The sequence below is a fragment of the Accipiter gentilis genome, chromosome 4 (genome assembly GCF_929443795.1).
Source record: "Accipiter gentilis chromosome 4, bAccGen1.1, whole genome shotgun sequence".
Taxonomy (NCBI): domain Eukaryota; kingdom Metazoa; phylum Chordata; class Aves; order Accipitriformes; family Accipitridae; genus Astur; species Astur gentilis.
In genome coordinates this window covers 38004072-38023340 of record NC_064883.1, presented here as the reverse complement: position 1 = coordinate 38023340, position 19269 = coordinate 38004072, and the positions used below count along the sequence as shown (strand labels likewise).

The 19269-nt window shown below is 35.1% G+C and overlaps 1 protein-coding gene across 1 annotated transcript in view; it reads left to right on the top strand.

The window, feature by feature from the left end:
* UBE3C (ubiquitin protein ligase E3C) overlaps positions 1-19269 on the top strand; it is an 81325-nt gene that overhangs the window by 11045 nt on the left and 51011 nt on the right. The window contains exons 3-10 of the mRNA XM_049798256.1: positions 2716-2790; positions 3487-3633; positions 4410-4525; positions 6402-6559; positions 8668-8821; positions 9586-9803; positions 10084-10238; positions 12357-12544. Coding sequence (XP_049654213.1) covers positions 2716-2790; positions 3487-3633; positions 4410-4525; positions 6402-6559; positions 8668-8821; positions 9586-9803; positions 10084-10238; positions 12357-12544 — 1211 coding nt within the window. The remainder of the gene's footprint in view (positions 1-2715; positions 2791-3486; positions 3634-4409; positions 4526-6401; positions 6560-8667; positions 8822-9585; positions 9804-10083; positions 10239-12356; positions 12545-19269) is intronic.

The window sequence follows — 19269 nt, the reverse complement described above, 5'->3', positions numbered from 1 at the left end:
ATGAAAGGAAAACAGGCCAGTTTTAAAACATTAATGTATGTGTCATCATGAAAACAAAATTTGGTAGTATGGATTCAAAGTGAACGTCTTCATGTTGTCATTCCCTCCCCGATATGAGTTGAAAAAAAATTTTGGTCTTAAAAATGATGTAAAAAGTATAACTATGTAGGTTTCATGCTAGTCAAGAAAGCGTAGCTATTTGGCCATTAAAGATGTGTTTGACCCTTGCTAGATTAAATAGAAGTTCTGCAGTGGCTCCTCTGTTTCTGGGGACAGATACTGCTTTTTTTTTCTTTCCAATCTGGATGTATAATTACAGACCAACTTCACTAGGAAGTTACTAGGATTTCACCAGTTAGTTCACAATGCTGTGTTACGAATCAAATTTATGATCAGTGAGTCCTTACCAACATATGCAAAAAGACTTTTTTGCGCTTGTCCTGGTTTCAGCTGGGATAGAGTTAATTGTCTTCCTAGTAGCTGGTACAGTGCTGTGTTTTGAGTTCAGTATGGGAAGAATGTTGATAACACACTGATGTTTTCAGTTGTTGCTAAGTAATGTTTAGTCTAATGTCAAGGATTTTTCAGCTTCTGATGCCCAGCCAGCAAGAAGGCTGGAGAGGCACAAGAAGTTGTCACAGGACACAGCCAGGGCAGCTGACCCAAACTGGCCAACAGGGTATTCCATACCATGGGACATCACATCTAGTATAGGAACTGGGGGGGAGTGGGAGCGGGGGGATCGCTGCTCAGGGACTAACTGGGGATCGATCGATTGGCAGGTGGTGAGCAATTGCACTGTGCATCATTTGTACATTCCAATCCTTTTATTATTACTGTTGGAATTTATTAGTGTTATCATTATTAGTTTCTTCTTTTCTGTTCTATTAAACCGTTCTTATCTCAACCCATGGGTTTTACTTCTTTTCCCGATTTTCTCCCCCATCCACTGGGTGGGGGGGGAGTGAGCGAGCTGCTGCGTGGTGCTTAGTTGCTGGCTGGGGTTAAACCACTACAGCGCTTCATAAACTTTTTGCCATATATCAAAATAACCCATTCAGTTGCTTAATTCTGTCTGCTGCAAAGCTGATGCAAAGTCATATACTCATATCTGTATACGTACACACATACACACAACGATTTTCTGTGGCATATATCAGATTCTCACAAAATGAATGATTCCTCTCAGAAGAAAATCAGTTATGGCTTTTAAAAAAATGCCTGTAGCAGAATCTTAGCAGTGACCTCAGACTTAAAACCTTTGCAATTAAGGGTCGCTAATTGATAATTATGTATTCTAGGATAAAACATGTACCTAGAGAAAAGGAGAAGATATCTACTTTTTAGTCAAGCATTACATTATGATTATGAAGAGGCAGTGCCTCTCTGTAATTGAAACTCTCTCTAGCTTGCCCCCATACTTTGCACTTTTACTGTTAGATAGTTTGGAGAGAAAAATATCCTTTGGCCTATCAAATTTTGAGCTTCGTCCACACTCTAGAGGTAATCAGAGTCTTTAAGTACATGCTTATTCAGAGAAATTGCTTTAGGAACCGGGGTTTCCAAGAAAAATAAAATAGGCATTGGATAGCAATTTCATCTGGTGTTTCTCTGGTCAGTTCAGGTTAAGTTCTTAAGTTGGATGTGTCTTTATGGGACAATAAATTAAAAATCAAGGTTTTGTGAGTTGAAAGTTTATGTGAACTTTCCCAAATGTATTTTAATGAAATAAAATTTGTTATAGTTCAAGGATTGATTAGGTTAAAGTTTCTCTTCTCGAAGCAGGCTTCTCTCATTTTTACTCTTGGTCTTCGTACTTTCCTTTCCTCAACAACTGCTTTGTAGCTGTAGGTTCATAAGCAACTATTTTATTTACTTCCCTCTTTCATCCCGTAAGAAACTATATGGACATTATTAGAAACCTAATTACACTAGCCACTTCCCTTGGATATTTATTGTGATGGGATATGCTGGGGGTGTGGGTTGTCAGGGGACTCACTGAGTGCTCTTTCCATAGTACCTTAAGCAAGCTGGCTTTCAGTTCCTCAGAAAGTGAGCCATTGTAAAGGATGGTTTTAACTACTCTTTCTAGCTACTGAGGAAGACATCATAAAATGACTCACTTTACATGTCTGGTTTGAAGGAGAGAGCAAGATTTCTTATTAATTTCCATATTGTGCTCCTGGGCTTAAAGCATTAAGGCTCATTTTCCTTTTACTGCAGTATTGTCTCCAAATAACGGAAATTTTTTTTTGTGGTTTGTGTTTTCTTTTCCCCACGCTTAAACTGCGCCAGCCTCATAATACTGATATATTATTTGAATGGAAACAAATAAGCGGGTCTTCAGTGTTAGCTGATCTATGCGGAAAGAGAAAGGGAGTCATTGAGTTTGATGAATTCTTCAACATTTTAGTATTAGGGCTTTGTCTAATAAAATACGAATGTGTTTATTTTGATTTCTGTAGTATTACATACTTATTGAGTATTAAAAATTCTTTTGCAATATCTTAGTGGTAAATTTACATTTAAAAACATAAAAAGCTTGCTCCGTGATTTATGTGTATTGGATGCAAACCTTCAAACACCTTATTTTACTGATGATTACTGCTTAATTTTAATTTAAAAAAATTCCTTTTGTATACAAATATATTTCTTAAAATGGTAGAAATTAGAGTCAGTTCCACAACGTTGATTTCAATTTTCTTTGCTTTACAGGAAGAAAGGCGGAGGCTGAAAAATGCAATAATAATCCAGTCATTTGTAAGAGGGTACAGAGACAGAAAACATCAAGTATGTACTTATTTATTTATTTATTTAGAAAGCTGTAAAACAGTTTTGCTGCAAATAAGACTTTCTAGTAATAAATAATTCCATTGAAAAATCTTCATCTTCTTGAGTATTGTGTTTGCCCACAAAGTGGAAGGTCTTTTTCCCTCTTGACATTTTCATTTGAACCTCAATATTTTAGTAGATGGACATTTATTCTGCAAAGCGTGTCTGTGCCAGTGGACTTCAGTGGGATTACACAATGGTTTTTTGAGCTGACAAAGCAAATGAAAACAGTTAGGTATTAGCAGCTTTCACACACCAGTGGAACTTTTTTTTTTGTTATGGCTAAGGTAGTTTGAGTCAAAAAGATGTTCTTTCTAAGCTGCTGTTGGGTAGATTATTTTAAGAAAGAGTTGTATCTGTTTACTTAATAAACATTAGTGATTTTAAACTAGGTGAAAATGTTTGATGTGATATTCTTTAGATGAAACGCAACAAATTTGTTGCAATGTATATTTCCTGACTTACAGAAAGCAGTTATGGCTTTAACTATGATATTGTGTGTATGTTTTGATCTCTTAACAAGTATGTGTTGTATCCATTTTACTACTTTGCAACCACTTCGGATGGGCAGCTGAAATGATGTTTTTAAAATTTTGCATCTCTATTTTACATCATAACCATTATTGATATATTGATGCATGTCTTATTTTTAAGTACTCTATCCAAAGAAGTGAATTTGATCGCTATGCTGATTTGGCCCAGTCTGGAGGAACCTTTTCCACTGCTAATGGAGCCAATTTGACTCTTTTAGTTCGTCAGTTACTCTTTTTCTATAGACAGAATGAGGATTCTAAGCGTTTGGTGAGTACTGTTACCTACTTTGATCCATAGTACTTTTATTTCATGCACTTTTAAAGTACTCTTAAAAGATTTTGAAGGGATGCAAAAAAGGCTTTGACCACTTCAGTAAATTCATTTAAGAATTCTGGCTTTTGCTGGCTTGCACTCTGCTGTTTTTCATTTAGGCAGAATATATTAAAATGAGATTTTATGTGCACGCACACACAAAATTTGTGAAATTAAGCCTTGAAAAATCTTGTGTGTATTATTCACAGTAGTTTATTAAAAATAATATGCTTCTATTAGGAATGACCAGAGAGCTAAGTGGAAAATATTGTTTAAAAATTAAATTCTAAGTTGTTTGGGTTGGTTGTTTTTTTGTTTTTGTTTGTTTGTTTGGTTTTTTCCATCACTGGTCAATAATGCTGGCATATCAATTGCCGAGTCACTGCAAACATCCCAAATGTACAAGTAAATATGATTCATAGTGGGTATTAATAATAGACATTAAAGAATTATGCCTATTTAAAACAAAAAATTATCAGATAAATTTGTTGCAAGAGTAAAGTTATTTGTAAGTGTAATTCAGTCTTAACTTTGAAAGTTTAGTACAAGCAGTTGTGTAGTTTATGTTGTGTAACAATTTCTTTTTTATCAGCTGAATATGATTGTCTTCCTTTGTGTTCTGTAAGTCCTCCAAAGGTATCCAAACCAGGACTGAAATACTACTGTCTGTGTTGCAATAAATATTATAACTTGTTGTTATAAACAGTAAACTTGTGCTTATCTTTTCCCAGGTATGGATGTGTCAGAATTTAATTAAACAGAGTTCTCAGTTTGTTAAGCAATTGGATGGTCCAGACAGACTTACTTGCTTATTCCAAATAAAAAGACTGTTGGGGTTGTGTTGCAGGTAAATTCTTTTTCTGATGTGCTACTGTCTAAAGTGGGTTGAGAAATTATGCTGGGCACTTGTTTGTTTCTTTTTGCAACAGGTGAAGTATTAAATGTAAGTTCGTTTTATGGAGAGAACTGTTTATGTTAAATACATGTTTAGGCCATGGTATAGGATACTTGTTCCTATGCAAGAACAGTGGAATGTTCTTAAGCTCTATTGACTTTCAAGTTCAACATGGGCATAAGGGATGCCCTGCCTAGAGATGGGCATAAGTATGTTCTTAACTGTTTGGATATAGTGATATCATTAGCAATATTTGTGGAAGCCAGAAGAACTGATAGTGATTAGACGATATTATCTGAGTTAGACTAATGTGCCAAGGATATACTTTGGATGTATTTTGTTTTAAAACTAGTATTATTTAAGATGCCTTTCCTTGCACTTTATTTTGAATTTAAGACATGTTAAGCAATTACATTACTGGCTTCAGCAGTACATTTATTATCTGTAGTGGGAGGGTCCTTGGAGGATCACAGGAAGGTAAATCTATCAAGGTGACTTGAATAGCTGGCAGCTAAAGCCTAGTGTTAGAAAACAATATATTTGTTCTTATCAATAATAGGAACCAGTTATACTCTCCAGAACTTTAAAATAGTTTTTTTCCTTTTAATTTTGAGACTTTTTTTAGAAAATTGTTTCATTCAAGTCACTGAACCTTGTGTTCTTACAATTATGTATACTGTATGTATAATAAACAGTGACACCAGATACTGAAGACTTGAGTGGTGGGCTTCAGAGTCCATGTACAGCAGAACACAGCTGTGGTGTCACTGGATTGAATTGTACCTTTTCACTACAGTTGAAATTCTGGTTTTGTAAATGGAGCTCTGTTAGTATTCCCACTCTCCCTTCCTGACTGGGTGATGTGGGAAAACAAAAGGAGTGGAAGAGCTGTCCCTGCCTATACATATAGGGACAATGGAGGAAGAAGCTCTTCTTAACTTTACCTTGCCAGCATGATGATAGGTGTCTGTCTTGCTTTCTGAGCTACTTTAATTTTTTGCAGAAGCCCAGAAAGTGAGCAGTGGGACAGGTAGTCAAAAAAGTATTTCCCTGGGATAAGTTCAGATTAATGAGAAGTTGTAGCTTTTGATGCTATGGAAAAAAAAGGTGACTGTGTAATATTGTCGCAAAGAATGTTAGTTTGATTGCAGCTACATCTGCAAAAAAGGTCTTGTCAGAGTATCTTTTTTTCTGTTTAGTGAAATGCCTTAGCTATGGTGTCAAAACAGTTTTTGCTGATAGGTCCCATCTTTCAGAATGGCTGGGAAGGAAAGCACATTGTTAGGGCAGCTATGCCTATATACATCTCATACTAACAAATCCTTTTAATTCTAAACCGGCTCTTAATCTTCACCATTTCTGTGGTTACTGGTAGTTGTTTCATAAGCAACTTGCTAAAAGGATGGGAATGGTTGCATTTTTAATATTCCAGTCTGTAATCAAAGACATATTGTTTTAGTTATACATATGACATTCCCCAGCACTTGTTCCCAGCCCATGCATGTTGGAAAAACATGTATTATTCTTTGCTTCTCTTCCAGTTTGTGCAATAGACTTCCAAACTTTCAAGTCACTGAAAGCAAGAATTTAGTAGGATTTAAAGAGAGTGCGCCATATTTGTAGAAATCCTAAAATCAGGAATTATTATTATAAAGGTGCCAACAAAAAGATGTAGCTAACCTACTGAGAGCACTTGGAACCAAGTAGAAATAAGTTATTTTAAGGTGAACGTGAAAGGTTTTTTGTAGTTTTAAACCAGTGTACATATGCCTGTGGTGAAATAAGAGAAATATCTTGTTAAATAATTTTGATTTAATTTCATTTATAGGCTATTGCAAAATTGCAATGATGACAGTCTGAATGTTGCACTTCCTATGAGAATGCTTGAGGTATTTTCATCTGAGAATACGTATTTGCCTGTTTTACAAGATGTCAACTATGTGACATCATTAATTGAACAAATTTTGCACTACATGATTCAAAAAGGTGAGTAGCTAGGATCTAGAAGTTCTGAGAAATACTCAAAAATTAAACAGAATGTGTAATACCTGAAGATCATGTTGTTTAATCACATTTTTGCCTTTACCACAGACATGATGAATTAAGTGCTGCATACACTAACTTATACATTAGATGGGTATTTTGCTTGCAGTGAGATCACTGCTTGAGAAATTACTGTTTAATTTCTTTGGAAATTCTGTTTATAAATTGAATATTCTACCAAGTTACTTATTCAGACTTTTACCACAGATTTTGAGAGTAGGTGGATATTTCCTAACAAAAGTTTTATTCCAGTAGTTGTGTGTACACACACACGCACCACACACACACACACCATGGCAGATACAAGCTTTAGTTGTGTAAGAGTTGGCCATTGTGTTGCAGTACTGTTCTCTATGACTGTTAACTTTCATTATTATTGTAAATTGGCATTACCTTTTCATCCTGCTAACACTAGAGACACCTTAGCAAAGAGATGGTGACCTAGCTTTTATTTCACTTGTACTGTCATCAGCAAAACTGTTTGCTAAACTGCCATCCGTTACACCTGTGCAAACATACTGAGAGTTAATGAATTGTGTAGTTATCACCAAAATTGTGTTTTGTCTTGAAGAAACTTTATTGCTCTGGGAATGTACGAAAAAATTAATTTGGCTTTCTGATACCATAGCTTGAGTTTGCAAGACTTGTGAGTGGGGAGAAAAAACAAAACCATTATGAAATAAAGATCTTGGATCCAGCTTCATTGGTATAAAAAGCAAAAAGAGCACCTTCCAATTTGTTAGTTAATTGTTGGAATAATTCTATGTAAGTTTCAAATTGCATTCAGTGGACTGGGCTATCTTATCCTGTTACTAAGGATTTGAATTTAACTACTACATGTCAAAGTCACTATGACAGAAAAAATGACTCTTGCTGTAGCACATATATTTTACTTGCCTAGGTGTAGCTGAAACTATAGAAGTATTTGTGTTTGTCTCATTGCTTACTATATAATAAATAAATATTCCAAAATACTTACATTTGTTCTTTTAGTGTAATATTCAGTCCTCACAGCTGAATATGAAAGCTTATCAAGATGTTAGATCATATATTTTAGTAAAAGAATTCAGCTTTCTAGTCACTTATAATAGGAAAAAATAAGTGGTCATGTGCAACTACAAATTTTCTGTCTCCTAATCATTTATGATGGTTAATGTGTAAAAAATCTGTAATCAGCTTTTATTAGTATATGTTTTTGCATATAATTTGTCTTCCATGTGCATCTTGTCAGCATTGCTAAGTTATTTCTTTATGGTGACTTCCACTTGTTGCATTGAATGTGAACTTAGGTAGTCCCTGACAAAGAGTCTTGGACTGGACCTCTCAATCTTGTAACGCTATTTTGGCATTTACAGTGTTTCCTGTAGTTGTGGAACTTGCATCTTAGTTTAGGAGTTTATTGAGAAAGAGGAAGATGGTTTAAGAAGAGTGAAATCACGTGATTCCATTTGTACTTTAGTGAGACAAAAATAGATTACCCTCTAGACATGTCTTTATGGCTTGAGTGGTAATGCATTTTATTACTGAGAGATCCCTGTTTTGGAAACAGTAATTGTATTCTTCAGCCTGCTAAGGCAAGGTGTTTATAGAATGGAGACATCCTGCCAACAGGACTTTTATGTGTGTGACGCAGTCATGTTTTGGAGTAGAAGGGAAAATTCACCATTCCTGAAAGGGTGGAAGGACTACTGTCAAAAACATGACTAGAGTCACTCAGAGGAGAAGAGAACATCTTTTTCATAGGTCATCATTTAAAAAAAATAAAATTATTCACTTCATCAGCAGGAGTGATCAGTCTTTGAAAATCAAGCTGACTCTGAATGCAATTATCTACCTATGATTTTATAAAGTGATATTTCCAAAGAGATTGCTAGTGCATCTTATTAGTTATATGAATGTGACTTGGACTATTGTAAAATGTCTTTGTAAGTAAAGCTTCATGGAATGAATTGTAAAGTATTTTTCAAGTTACTGTTAAGTATATAAGTTGTTTTGTATGGAAAAGAAGAAAAATAATACTGTATTTAAAAAGTGATATTTTTTATTTGCAGGCTACTACAAGTCGCTTTATTTGTTAATTAACAATAAGCTTCCCTCGAGTATTGAGTATTCTGACGTTTCTCGAGTCCCTATTGCAAAAATACTTCTGGAGAATGTTCTGAAGCCATTGCACTTTACATATAGCTCCTGTCCAGAAGGTGCAAGGTAAATAAAGACAATATTAGATATTTGTTTACTGATTTGTTATTGTCAGAGGTGTGCAGTTTGTTGTTGAGTGTCTAGCTATTCTTTCAGTGCAGTTTGTTGTTTTATTTGCAACAGTAGTGATTTTTTTGGTAATGCTATACATCAATGAAACAATGTAGTTTCAGGTGTGTTTAATAAAAAGGCAATAAAATGCTGAAGGCTACAGTAAACAGCACAGGGAATAGCAGGTATCACAATACATAGAAGTATAGGTGTGGAAAAAGATAAGAGCAGAGATGCAGCTAAGGGCAAATGAAAAGAATTTTAGAGTTAAAAAGAACTTTGTGACAGGAGCTGAGGTTTGTGGAGAGAAATAAGTCGTAGCTTACAAGCAGAAAGAGTCAGGGATGGAACAAAAATCAAACTGGTTGTATCATGTGATAGTGTTCTGTGTTAAAGTAGTACTTTGGGGAAAAAAGACTAATTGTGCTTTTTTAATTTACTTTTTAGTTCAAGATTATAAACAATGAATTAACTTCAGAATAGTTTTCTGTGAGGTTATGAAAAGTTTAAAGGATAAAATACGTAAGATCATCAGGAAAATAATGTAGTACAAGTTCATTTTTGAGAAATCTGAGGAATTTGGTTTATTAGCACAGGATTAATGGAGCACAGCTTTGTGGTCTTTTTGGTGGACATGTTCAAGCTTGCAAATTGATCTGTTATTCCATGTGGGAAATTTTGCCTATATTTTCTATAAAGTCAATTTTTCTTCATTTCAGGCAGCAGATTTTTGCAGCCTTCACAGAGGAGTTTCTGGCAGCACCTTTTACAGATCAGATATTCCATTTCATCATTCCAGCGCTTGCTGATGTGCAGACCATTTTCCCTTATGAACTCTTTCTGAATGCACTATTAGTAGCAGAAAGTGGATGTTCAAGAAGTGATCAAGCCCCATGGCTTTTTTACTTTGTGTTAACAGTTGGAGAGACATATTTGGGTGAGAAAGCTAAATGGCCAATTCATTGTTTTTTCATATTTGAGTTAATATGCTATGTATTTCCACAATGTGGTTCATTGCCAAGCAAAAAGGACAGTTTGTGGATAAAAGTATTGGAGAGAGCTGTTTTATTAGCTGTTCTTACACTTGTCAGTAAAAAATACACTTAATTTGGGAAGATTTGGCATAATGTATTTTGGTCAGGTATTTCTGGTAAAATATATTTTATAGTACAGTGTAATCTGGCTAACGATCTTTTATTTCGATGTATGTGCTATAGGGTCCCTTTCAGAGGAAGGACTTCTTGTGTATTTGAGGGTACTCCAGACTTTTCTCTCTCAGCTGCCTGTGTCTACTGCTGGTACAAATTGTCAAGATGCAAACAGTGATTCTGAAGATGAGGATGAAGAGATCAGTAAAATGACAACTACACCAGTAAGCACTACAGAATTTCTTTGAATGGATTTGTATTACAGCAGCAGCAAATACAGGCAAAAATACGATCACCGTAGTGCAGTATTTTTCTAGCTACATGTAGAAGGGAGCATGTTTACTTCTTAAAAATAGATGGCTGCTCACTATAAGCAAATGGAACTGGTTGCTTACATTAAAAACAAAACCCTTACTATAATAAGAAATCTTAAAGTACAGGTAGTGTGTCTGCTGAAGGACAGAGCTTTTATTTAACAAAAAAAGTTTAAACTTCTTTAGATATTTGTATTTTACAGAGACTGTGTCACTCTGTATTCTTTAAGTCTGTGATGATGCTAAGGTATCTTTAAATCCGTGATGATGCTAAGGTATCATGAAAGATACGAATCTGATCTTCCAAATTAGTATTTTCTTTTTTTTTTTCTTGTGGAAATACTACAAGTTCAACTACAGGCTTTACCCTGTAGAATTAGCTCTGTATTTAAATATATCCAGCACCTTGAAAGCCCTCAAAGGGGGCACACTGTTTTCTATAATAATGTATAGAGACTGTATTATAAATAGAACTTTTCACTGTAGTTTAAACTTCCACCGGTAAAATGAATCTGCGCTAACTTTAACCTCCTGACACTTGGATCAAGGCTCTGCACAGCCAAAGTTGGAGAGACAAAAATTCAACAGTTTCTTACTGGCCTTTATATAATCTCTCAGAAGACACTGCCATTCAAAGGACTTACACAGTGTGCCATCTTTCTTTGTGGAATGTGTGAAATTTCAACATATTTAGGGTTCATTAAAAAAAAAAGTCTCATAGATTATTTTGCCTCCCCACACTGAGCTGGGAATTCTGAATTTTTGTCTCGGGTATTCTAAGGCTTCCTGGCATTTTCTTGGTTAAGTGTTGAAAGCAAAAGTGTACCAGCTTTTCTAAGAGTTACTGTTCCTATAAAGCCTACTTATATTTCAAGTAAGGTGATGTACATTTCTGAAAGATGCAGCATTTTTAAAACATCGATATTGAGAGTAACCTCTTACAAAGAGCCATACTGCTGGGGAATACATGCAGCCTTTTACTTCTGCATTTTTAGATGCAGTATGTTGCTGTTAACCCAAAATCTTTACCAAGATAGTGTGAATAAAATACTTAATTTGCCAGATAGGCACATACTGTATGTGATGTAAAAATTGGCAGATTCTACTTGTGGCTTAGAGATATCAGTGATGATTAAGAGGTAATTAGGTAAAAACAAAGCATAAATTCCTGTTCACAGGTAACTTATAGTGATTTGTAAATTAGAGAAGATCTGCTCTGGGTAGGCTTTGATCTGCTGTGGGTAGGCTTTAATACATAATACTGTTTACTGCATTATGTTTTTCATATGTTTTGCCTGTAAGTTTATGTATTCCGTATTTTCATGCATGCCTGTCTTACAAAAAAACCCTCAAAACAGCGGGGGGCTTGTTGGGGAACACCTCTTTCTTAAAAATTCTTAATGGGATAACTTGGACCCTTCAATGAGCCAGACTGCTTTGCTCTGTTGGGGGCAAAATAGAGAGAATCAACAAGGAACAGAAAAGGTTGAACTCCACTTAGTTCTATATCAAGAGAAAGCATTCCTCTTCGTATGCTTCTGGTACACCCCAAATGTGTTTTAGCCCCCCGGAAGTTTTTTGTTGTATTTTAACCAATGGATTATGAATGTGAAAATACTGTTTGTAAAGGAACTTAGAGTAGGCATCAATTTCTGGATTTCATGTTCAGTGCTGACTGATGTCAGTGGGGAAGAGATGACTATTTGCATGTTTTATGCAAGTAAATGATCTTACCTTATTGTATCCAAGTTTTGCAGAACATGCTTACACGAAAGGGAGTCTTTCCCACTGGCCTTAGTGAAAAGATCAATACCACAACCCAACAGTTGCCTACCTAGGGATTTAAGTTGGCTCTTGGGTCTGATATTTTTAAGAATGCTACTGGGGTACACAGATATGCTTACATTTTAATTACTGTACAAGAAAAATTTATGCTCTAGTAAAATTCTGAAGTATTATTTTCTTTAAAAAGGGGATAATTGATCATTAAAGAGACTTAAAGCAAATTTTTCTTTGGTATGTTTGTAGGGTGATGGGAGAATATCAGTTCAGTACATAACTGAGGAGTGTCTAAAGAAATTAGATACAAAGCAGCAGACAAACACTCTACTGAATATGGTTTGGAGAGATTCAGCTAGTGAAGAGGTCTTTACCCTGATGGCATCAATCTGCCACACGCTAATGGTACAACACCGAATGATGGTGCCAAAAGTCAGGCAAGTATAAATAATAGTGATGTTGAGCTGTGATACATCTAAAATTGGTTTTAGTAGAGAGATGTGTTTTAAATACCCTGTGGGTTTTTTTTCTGTTTTCTTTTATGATCAGCTGAAATCGGTAATAATTTCAGAAGTTAAATAATAATTCCAGGCAAACCAAAGAGTGGTTTCTTTCTGTTTCTTCTTTTTCTTCTTATTCATTGTGCTCTCTTTGGAGTAATCACTGAGTCCAGAAGTGTAAGCTCTTGGTTTGTTTAGTGAGTTGCAAATAAGTTAGTATTCTATCGCTACATTGAGGACTATAGAACAGGTAGCGTTTGTGAAAATCACACACAAATAGGGATTGCAGAGATTCTTGAAAGGAGTTTTATCTGTCCCCTTGCTCAGAAGCATTATTAAGTGTCATTCTAGTAGAGGTTTGCCTAGCTTGCTTTTAAAACTTTCAGTGATATGGATTCCATGGTCTCTGTAGCTAGGTGAGCACTGAAACCAACTTGTTCTCTACCCTCTTTAATATACAGCAAAATCTCTCTTGCTACAAGTTAAAGTGATTCCTAACTATTGAGAATCACTGTTGTTTGGGAAGGGCTTTGGCACCTGAGATGGAGATAAAAGACTTGTTCATTTGTACAGGTTTCTTTTACAGAGACTGCAAACAACATCAGTAACAATGGAAGAAGATTTTTGACCTTTTTATTATCAGACTAAGACCCATAAGTATTAACACTGTTTTGTGCAAGTAGTTTTGAATAAGTATGTAGTTGCTGGTAGTAAAGTAAGTATTTAGGGAATGTTGTAAACATAATCAATTCAAACTGCATTGTAAACAGTGATACGGAAAACTAATTAGGTGCTATCTTAGCCCAATGGTGTTTATAGCTGTTAGAGGAAGTAAGATGTCAGTGAAACTGTGATTGCTCGATTAGGGTAATTAGTTCTTTGTAGACTAATTGCGTTAGAGCAGGATGTAAGACCTGAAGATCATAGCAGCAGTTGAATTAGTATGCCTGCTTTATTGTTGCAAGTACTACATTGCCTTGGATAGTAATTACTGAGTTTAAATGCATCACTGCTTTGACTTCAGGTTTGCTGGTGAACTGTGTGGAAAAGGGTGTTTAATGAATAAAGAAGTCACACAGAACTTTAATTGTGTGAGTATGGCATCTATTTCCTCTGAGAAGCCATACTGGGTCTTTGCAGTTATTTGTGATAACAAGCTAGTTACACATTGGATAAATTCAGTAGTTATGAAAGCTCTACTCAACATCTTATAATGGAAAGCAATTTACAAATTTTAACTTTTGAATAGCTCCAAAATAGTTGAATGTACCAATTTTAGAAATAAGTAGTAAAGATACTAAGTTTTGTGTCAGTAATACCAATGACATTACTTTCATGGTCAAAATTGAATTAATTCATACAGGTATTTGGTAAATTAATGTAGACATTTAATTATTAGTTCTGACTTCCAAGTCAGTCATAAGTGTTGAGTTTGCCAGGCGTCATCATGTCAGGAGGTGTCAATCTCTTGTCCTATTCTCAGTGCGTTTTACACCTGGTCCAAGTTACCAAGCAGCTTATTTTTGAGTGTTTTTTCAAAGGACACTTGATGCTTGTTTTAAAGGTAGTAAACATTGTGCCATTTCAAAAGACAATTAAAAAGATTTTTTTTTGTCATTAATTTCCACTTTTTTTAATTGCCTGTGATTTTTTTTTTATTGCTCAAATGATTTTGTCAAATTTAATGATAGTCTTTTGAAAGATGCTTCACTTGTTTTGAAACTAACTTTTGAATGATTTAATATTCAAAGTGTATCTATTTAATTAAACCATGTAGAAATAGTTAAGCAGAAATAATTTATTTAAAATTATTTTTAATATATTCGAAGAGCTCAAAAATGCTCTTTCATTTTCTGTTTGGAAACAGACTGGGTCAAATGGTTTAAAAGATTGAAAAGGTTGTTACAAAGACTTTGGTTATTTAAGAGCATTTACAACTGTAATAGAAAATTATAATTACAAATATAAAGGCTGCAAATCTGCAAAGTGGGATGCTAAATAGAGAAAGTAGTAATTGAAAATAACTTTTGAATAACTAGAGAAAATGAGGCTCAAATTAACACAAGCTTTGGAAGGGAGGAAACAACAAGTATCTCTGTGTTGTTTTAATACTTCTGAGGCTTTTTTCCTTCTTGAAAAAAGATAAGAAACTCATAGTATAGACATGTAACTTCATTAAAGCTGAATGCTTTTTCTTCTTGTGGCTTCTTAGTACATCTTTGATTTGCCTGATGGTGATACTGTGTGGCATTAGGAGCCTTGGTGGTGTGCATTAGCTCAGTAGTTTCTTTGGTTTTGCAACAGAGACCAAGAGAGAACAGAACAAGATACCCAGAAGTGTATTGTAGTTTTGAACTGCAGGAGCAAGCCTCTAAAGTTCCTTTCTGATTCTCTACAGAGAGTGGTGGGATCCAAAGGTGGATTACTGGAAAAGCACATTGCTTTGGGTTAGTCGTTGGGAATTTTGATAAATTCTGAACAAGTTCTGGAAAGATGCAGTCAAGGCCAGTTAAAGAAAAAGGCCGCAAGACTGGAAAAACCTAGCTGTAGCTAGCGTTCAGTAAGCCAGATGAGAGGCGTAGGATAAAATCCTGATTGTAATGAAGTCATTGGGAATTGTAGTTGTTTTCAAAGGGCCAGGGCTGTCATCTTTTCACTGTGAAGTTGATACATACTATTGAATACAGTTGTTAAAAAAAAAAAAAGAAAACTTGAGTCTTGGAGCATAGTTCTCATTATAAAGATATTTGTAAGACTTTGCTTATCAAAACTATACTTTAACTAACTAGTAAATTCTGTCTCTGCACAATATTTAGGGGTGTAATTTAATACCATAGACTTCAGGTCATCACTGTGGCTTAATATTAAATAGTCATGGAAACTGTGCTTGTACTGGGACTTCAGTTGCTATCAGCTGTCTGCTCAGTGCCCCAGAGTGATTGCTAAGCTTGGTTTAAGAGTTTCATAGTGACCGTACATTACTACTGTTTAATTAACATAACATTGCTGATCTTAGCCTCTGGTTGAAAATTGTTTGGAAAACTGATGTTCTGGTGTAATATGAGCAGCCTGTCTTTATACGTGTGCTGAAGATACTAAGGCTTTACATGAGGCTATTTTAGTAGTTCTTTAGGAAATGTTCTTACGCTGTTGTGTTTTTCTTAAAACCAGAATCATTGTATATGAAGTTTTTACTTTTTTTTTTTTTAAGCTTCGCCTTACATTCTCGGCCCAATACAAAGAGGCAGAAGCATAAAGCAGCCTAAAGTGCAGCATAGTTCATTTAACGATGGCTTTGCACGCTGTCTCATACCTGTGACACCTTGCAGTTCTGAAGTGTCAAAATCCACTGCCCTGGCAGCAGTGACCTTTCGCAGACTGTATGAGCTCCTCTCATTCTAGTGTATTCTCTTCATTAACTTAAATGGTCTCAGTGGGAAACTGGGCCCAATTTATGACCTAGACTGAAAATCTTGCCTTTAACTAATTAACTTGTAGTGGTGCCTCAGCTAAATTAAGCTTAATGGGTCATTTAATCTGTCCCATTGCGCGGGAGGAATTTGACACTTTTTTTTAAACCAGGGGTGCCCAAAATACTGTTTTGACAAGTACACATAAATCATGTGGCCTTTGTGGACAATTAGATACCTACAGAGAGAAACAAGGTTCTAAATAAATGATCGTTATGTACTTACTTTTGGGAGCAGATAATATAATCTGGTATGATTAAAATAGATACTTAACAGTAATCACTGGAGTGAATTTAACTCTGTCATAGCCTGTGGCTGAGACAGTGTGCATTTTTCCACTTAAAAGGAGCTTACCCTTTCTGGTAGTAGAAAAATGGTTCTTCCAAATTACAGTGGTAAATCTGAATATTGAACTTTACAGAAAATCTATTAATGAATCCATTATATAAACCCATGTATAATGATCTCATAATAAAGAAGTTGGTAGTATGCAGTGAGATTTTCAAGAAAATGCAGAACCACCAGATGGAAAGGGGTAAAACCCCAATGTTTAAACTTCAGTTGCTTGATTTGTTTTTAGAAGTACAAATACTGGAAATGAAACCCCTGAGTTAGATTATAAAAATTTACATGAAAAGAAATAATGTCTAATCTTTTTGTTTTCTATTGTTTGAGTGTGTGTTTTTTTCTTTAAAGGAAAAAGGTACTCCAAGACTGTATGGACACTCAGGCTTTACACTAACTGATCTCTAAACTTTGTGGATTGATAAGGCTTTGTCTTCAGGGTATATAAGCTATCCATGTAATGTTCTGTGGTTTATCAGGAATTATTATCTTGTGCTGCATCATTTTAATGTAGTTCTATCTGGAAATGCTGGTTTTTAGCAGATGCATGTCTTTTCTCTGCCAAAGAAAAAAGCCCAAATGAGGTAGATTTTGACCAATTTTAATTCTCAATGTTTTTATTTTTTGTTTTTAATTTTTTATTTGAAAAGTTTTTAGGCTTTTTTTATGTTGTTGGGGGTTTTTTTGGGTTTTGTTTTTGTTTTTTTTTTTTTCAGTGGGAAGCCAAACATTTTGAAACTCTTTAGTACAGCTGATTTCGTGAACTTTTGTGGAGATGTGACTTTTCAAGGCCATCCTTGCTTTGTGGATTTTTTAGGTTACAATTTTTATCTTCTACTTTGAAAGCCAATTTCTATACTTGGGATGGGAGGGGTGGTAGGCTGTTTCTGCTGTCATTCCTTTTGCAATGGATTACATTTCAGGTGAATCTAGTGGTGTGAAATTTTTGTAACACAAGTCCTAATTCACCCTTCTATGTTTAGTTTGCAGTTTCATGTTTATTTTCTGGTGACAGTACAGAAATGTTAGAAATGGTGGACTCATCTGCTTCATATTTCATAGGTATTTCATATTGACAAAACAGGCTGTACGATAACATCTTCTACCAAATTTGCATTTTTGTATTTAACCAGATTTTCAGGGAAGGGAAATGTGAATACATTGAGCATTTCTGGAATTGGGCCATGAAACATAGCAGTTGGTACAATTGACTGCCTGAATCACGGATATGGAATAAAAGGTTATTAGGCAAAGGTTATTATTATAAGCTCTTAAGGTTTGTCCTTTTTTTCCCTTCATTATTGCTGAATATTGCTAGAATGAAAAAATGGATTACATTATGATAGGTTCAGTGTCCATAATGTTTGTTCATTTCTGCTAAAACTATTACATAATTTCCAGGGATGATTGTAAAATTAACAAATTTTTACTTGGAAGCCCTATGGGACCCAACGGCACTGTGCCAAATTACTTTTCATTTCAAATATGAGGCTGAAAACTGAAGGTCACCGAGGAAATTTCTCATTTCAGAAACCAAGACATCTGAACTATCATTCAGATATTTAAACATTAAAACACGAATCCTTATTCTAAATTAGCTAGATATAATAAGCCCTTCCTTACATGATATTGCATAATTCCACCCAAATGTCAAAATAATGTGATTTTAGAAGGAAGTGAAATTCCCATATATCAAATTCAGGTTGAATTTTTTTCAAAAATTACACATATTTAAAGTAGAACTTAATTTTACAGTAAAACTTATATTAAACTGGCATTAGCTGCAGTTGCTTCAAATTTGACTCAGACTTAGTAATCATCACCAAAATGCAACTTCTCTGGAATATGTGAAGTTCCCAGCTCTTTTTAAAGGTACTGATCTATGTATTTAAAATTCAGAGTTTTTGAAACAAGAGGGGTGATATTTCAGCAAAGAAGCACCGCAAACCAGAGGTTGCTTGTATTTCATTTTCCCTTCTTCTGCGTGCCCCCATTCTATTTCTGACACTCCCTGTACCTGTGAAACTCTGTCCTTTCTCATTAGTGAAGAGTTCTGCCCTTCCTCGTGCTGCTTCATCCTTGCACAGTTCCTTGTCTGTGCGACTGGCTTTTGGTGAATGCATGTGTGAATTGAGAGCCCGAAGAAGGGACTAGCTGTGTGGATGCATGAGAGAGGCTGTACTTCTGCAAAGGCAGCAAAAAGAGCACTCGGGTCTTCAGCAGCCAGTAAGCAAGGACCCAGAGGCATATGGCACTAAGCAGTATTTGTTTGTGAGTAGGCGTGTAGGTTTGCTTGTGTTTTAATGTCTTTAAATGAATTGCCACTTAAACTGTTCTCATATGTTTTTAAGTGTTTACCGATATTTTACTTTTTCCTTAATGAAATGTGTGTGTGCTTCCTTTCTTTCCTTTTGCCATCTGGCAAATTTTAATTTATCCATGTGGTCCATAGTAAATATTGTTTTTTCAAGCAGCAGCTAGTCTACCCTCCCTGCTCCCATTTCCCAGCCTCCTACCTTTTGTACGCATGGTCACAGGGAATTTTTGATATTAATGAGGTTATTGACCTCTGAGAGGGGATGTGGACCTGAGCATCTGTTTAACCTTATTTATTCTCATAGTAATTAGGAGACCTAGGAAGGTAGCATTTAGGATAACTAACTTAACATAGTTCTTCAATATCTGAAAAATGACAGTTCAGTCAGTCAAATCCTGTTTGGTTTCCTAGAAGACGGTAATTGTTTCAAATTATATTTGTCACATATGTTGCTTCCTGCAGGGTTAAAAATAGGCTGGGGAAGACTTTTTAATTCCAGGAAGCTTTTTATTTCTCGTTTCTATAAAAAG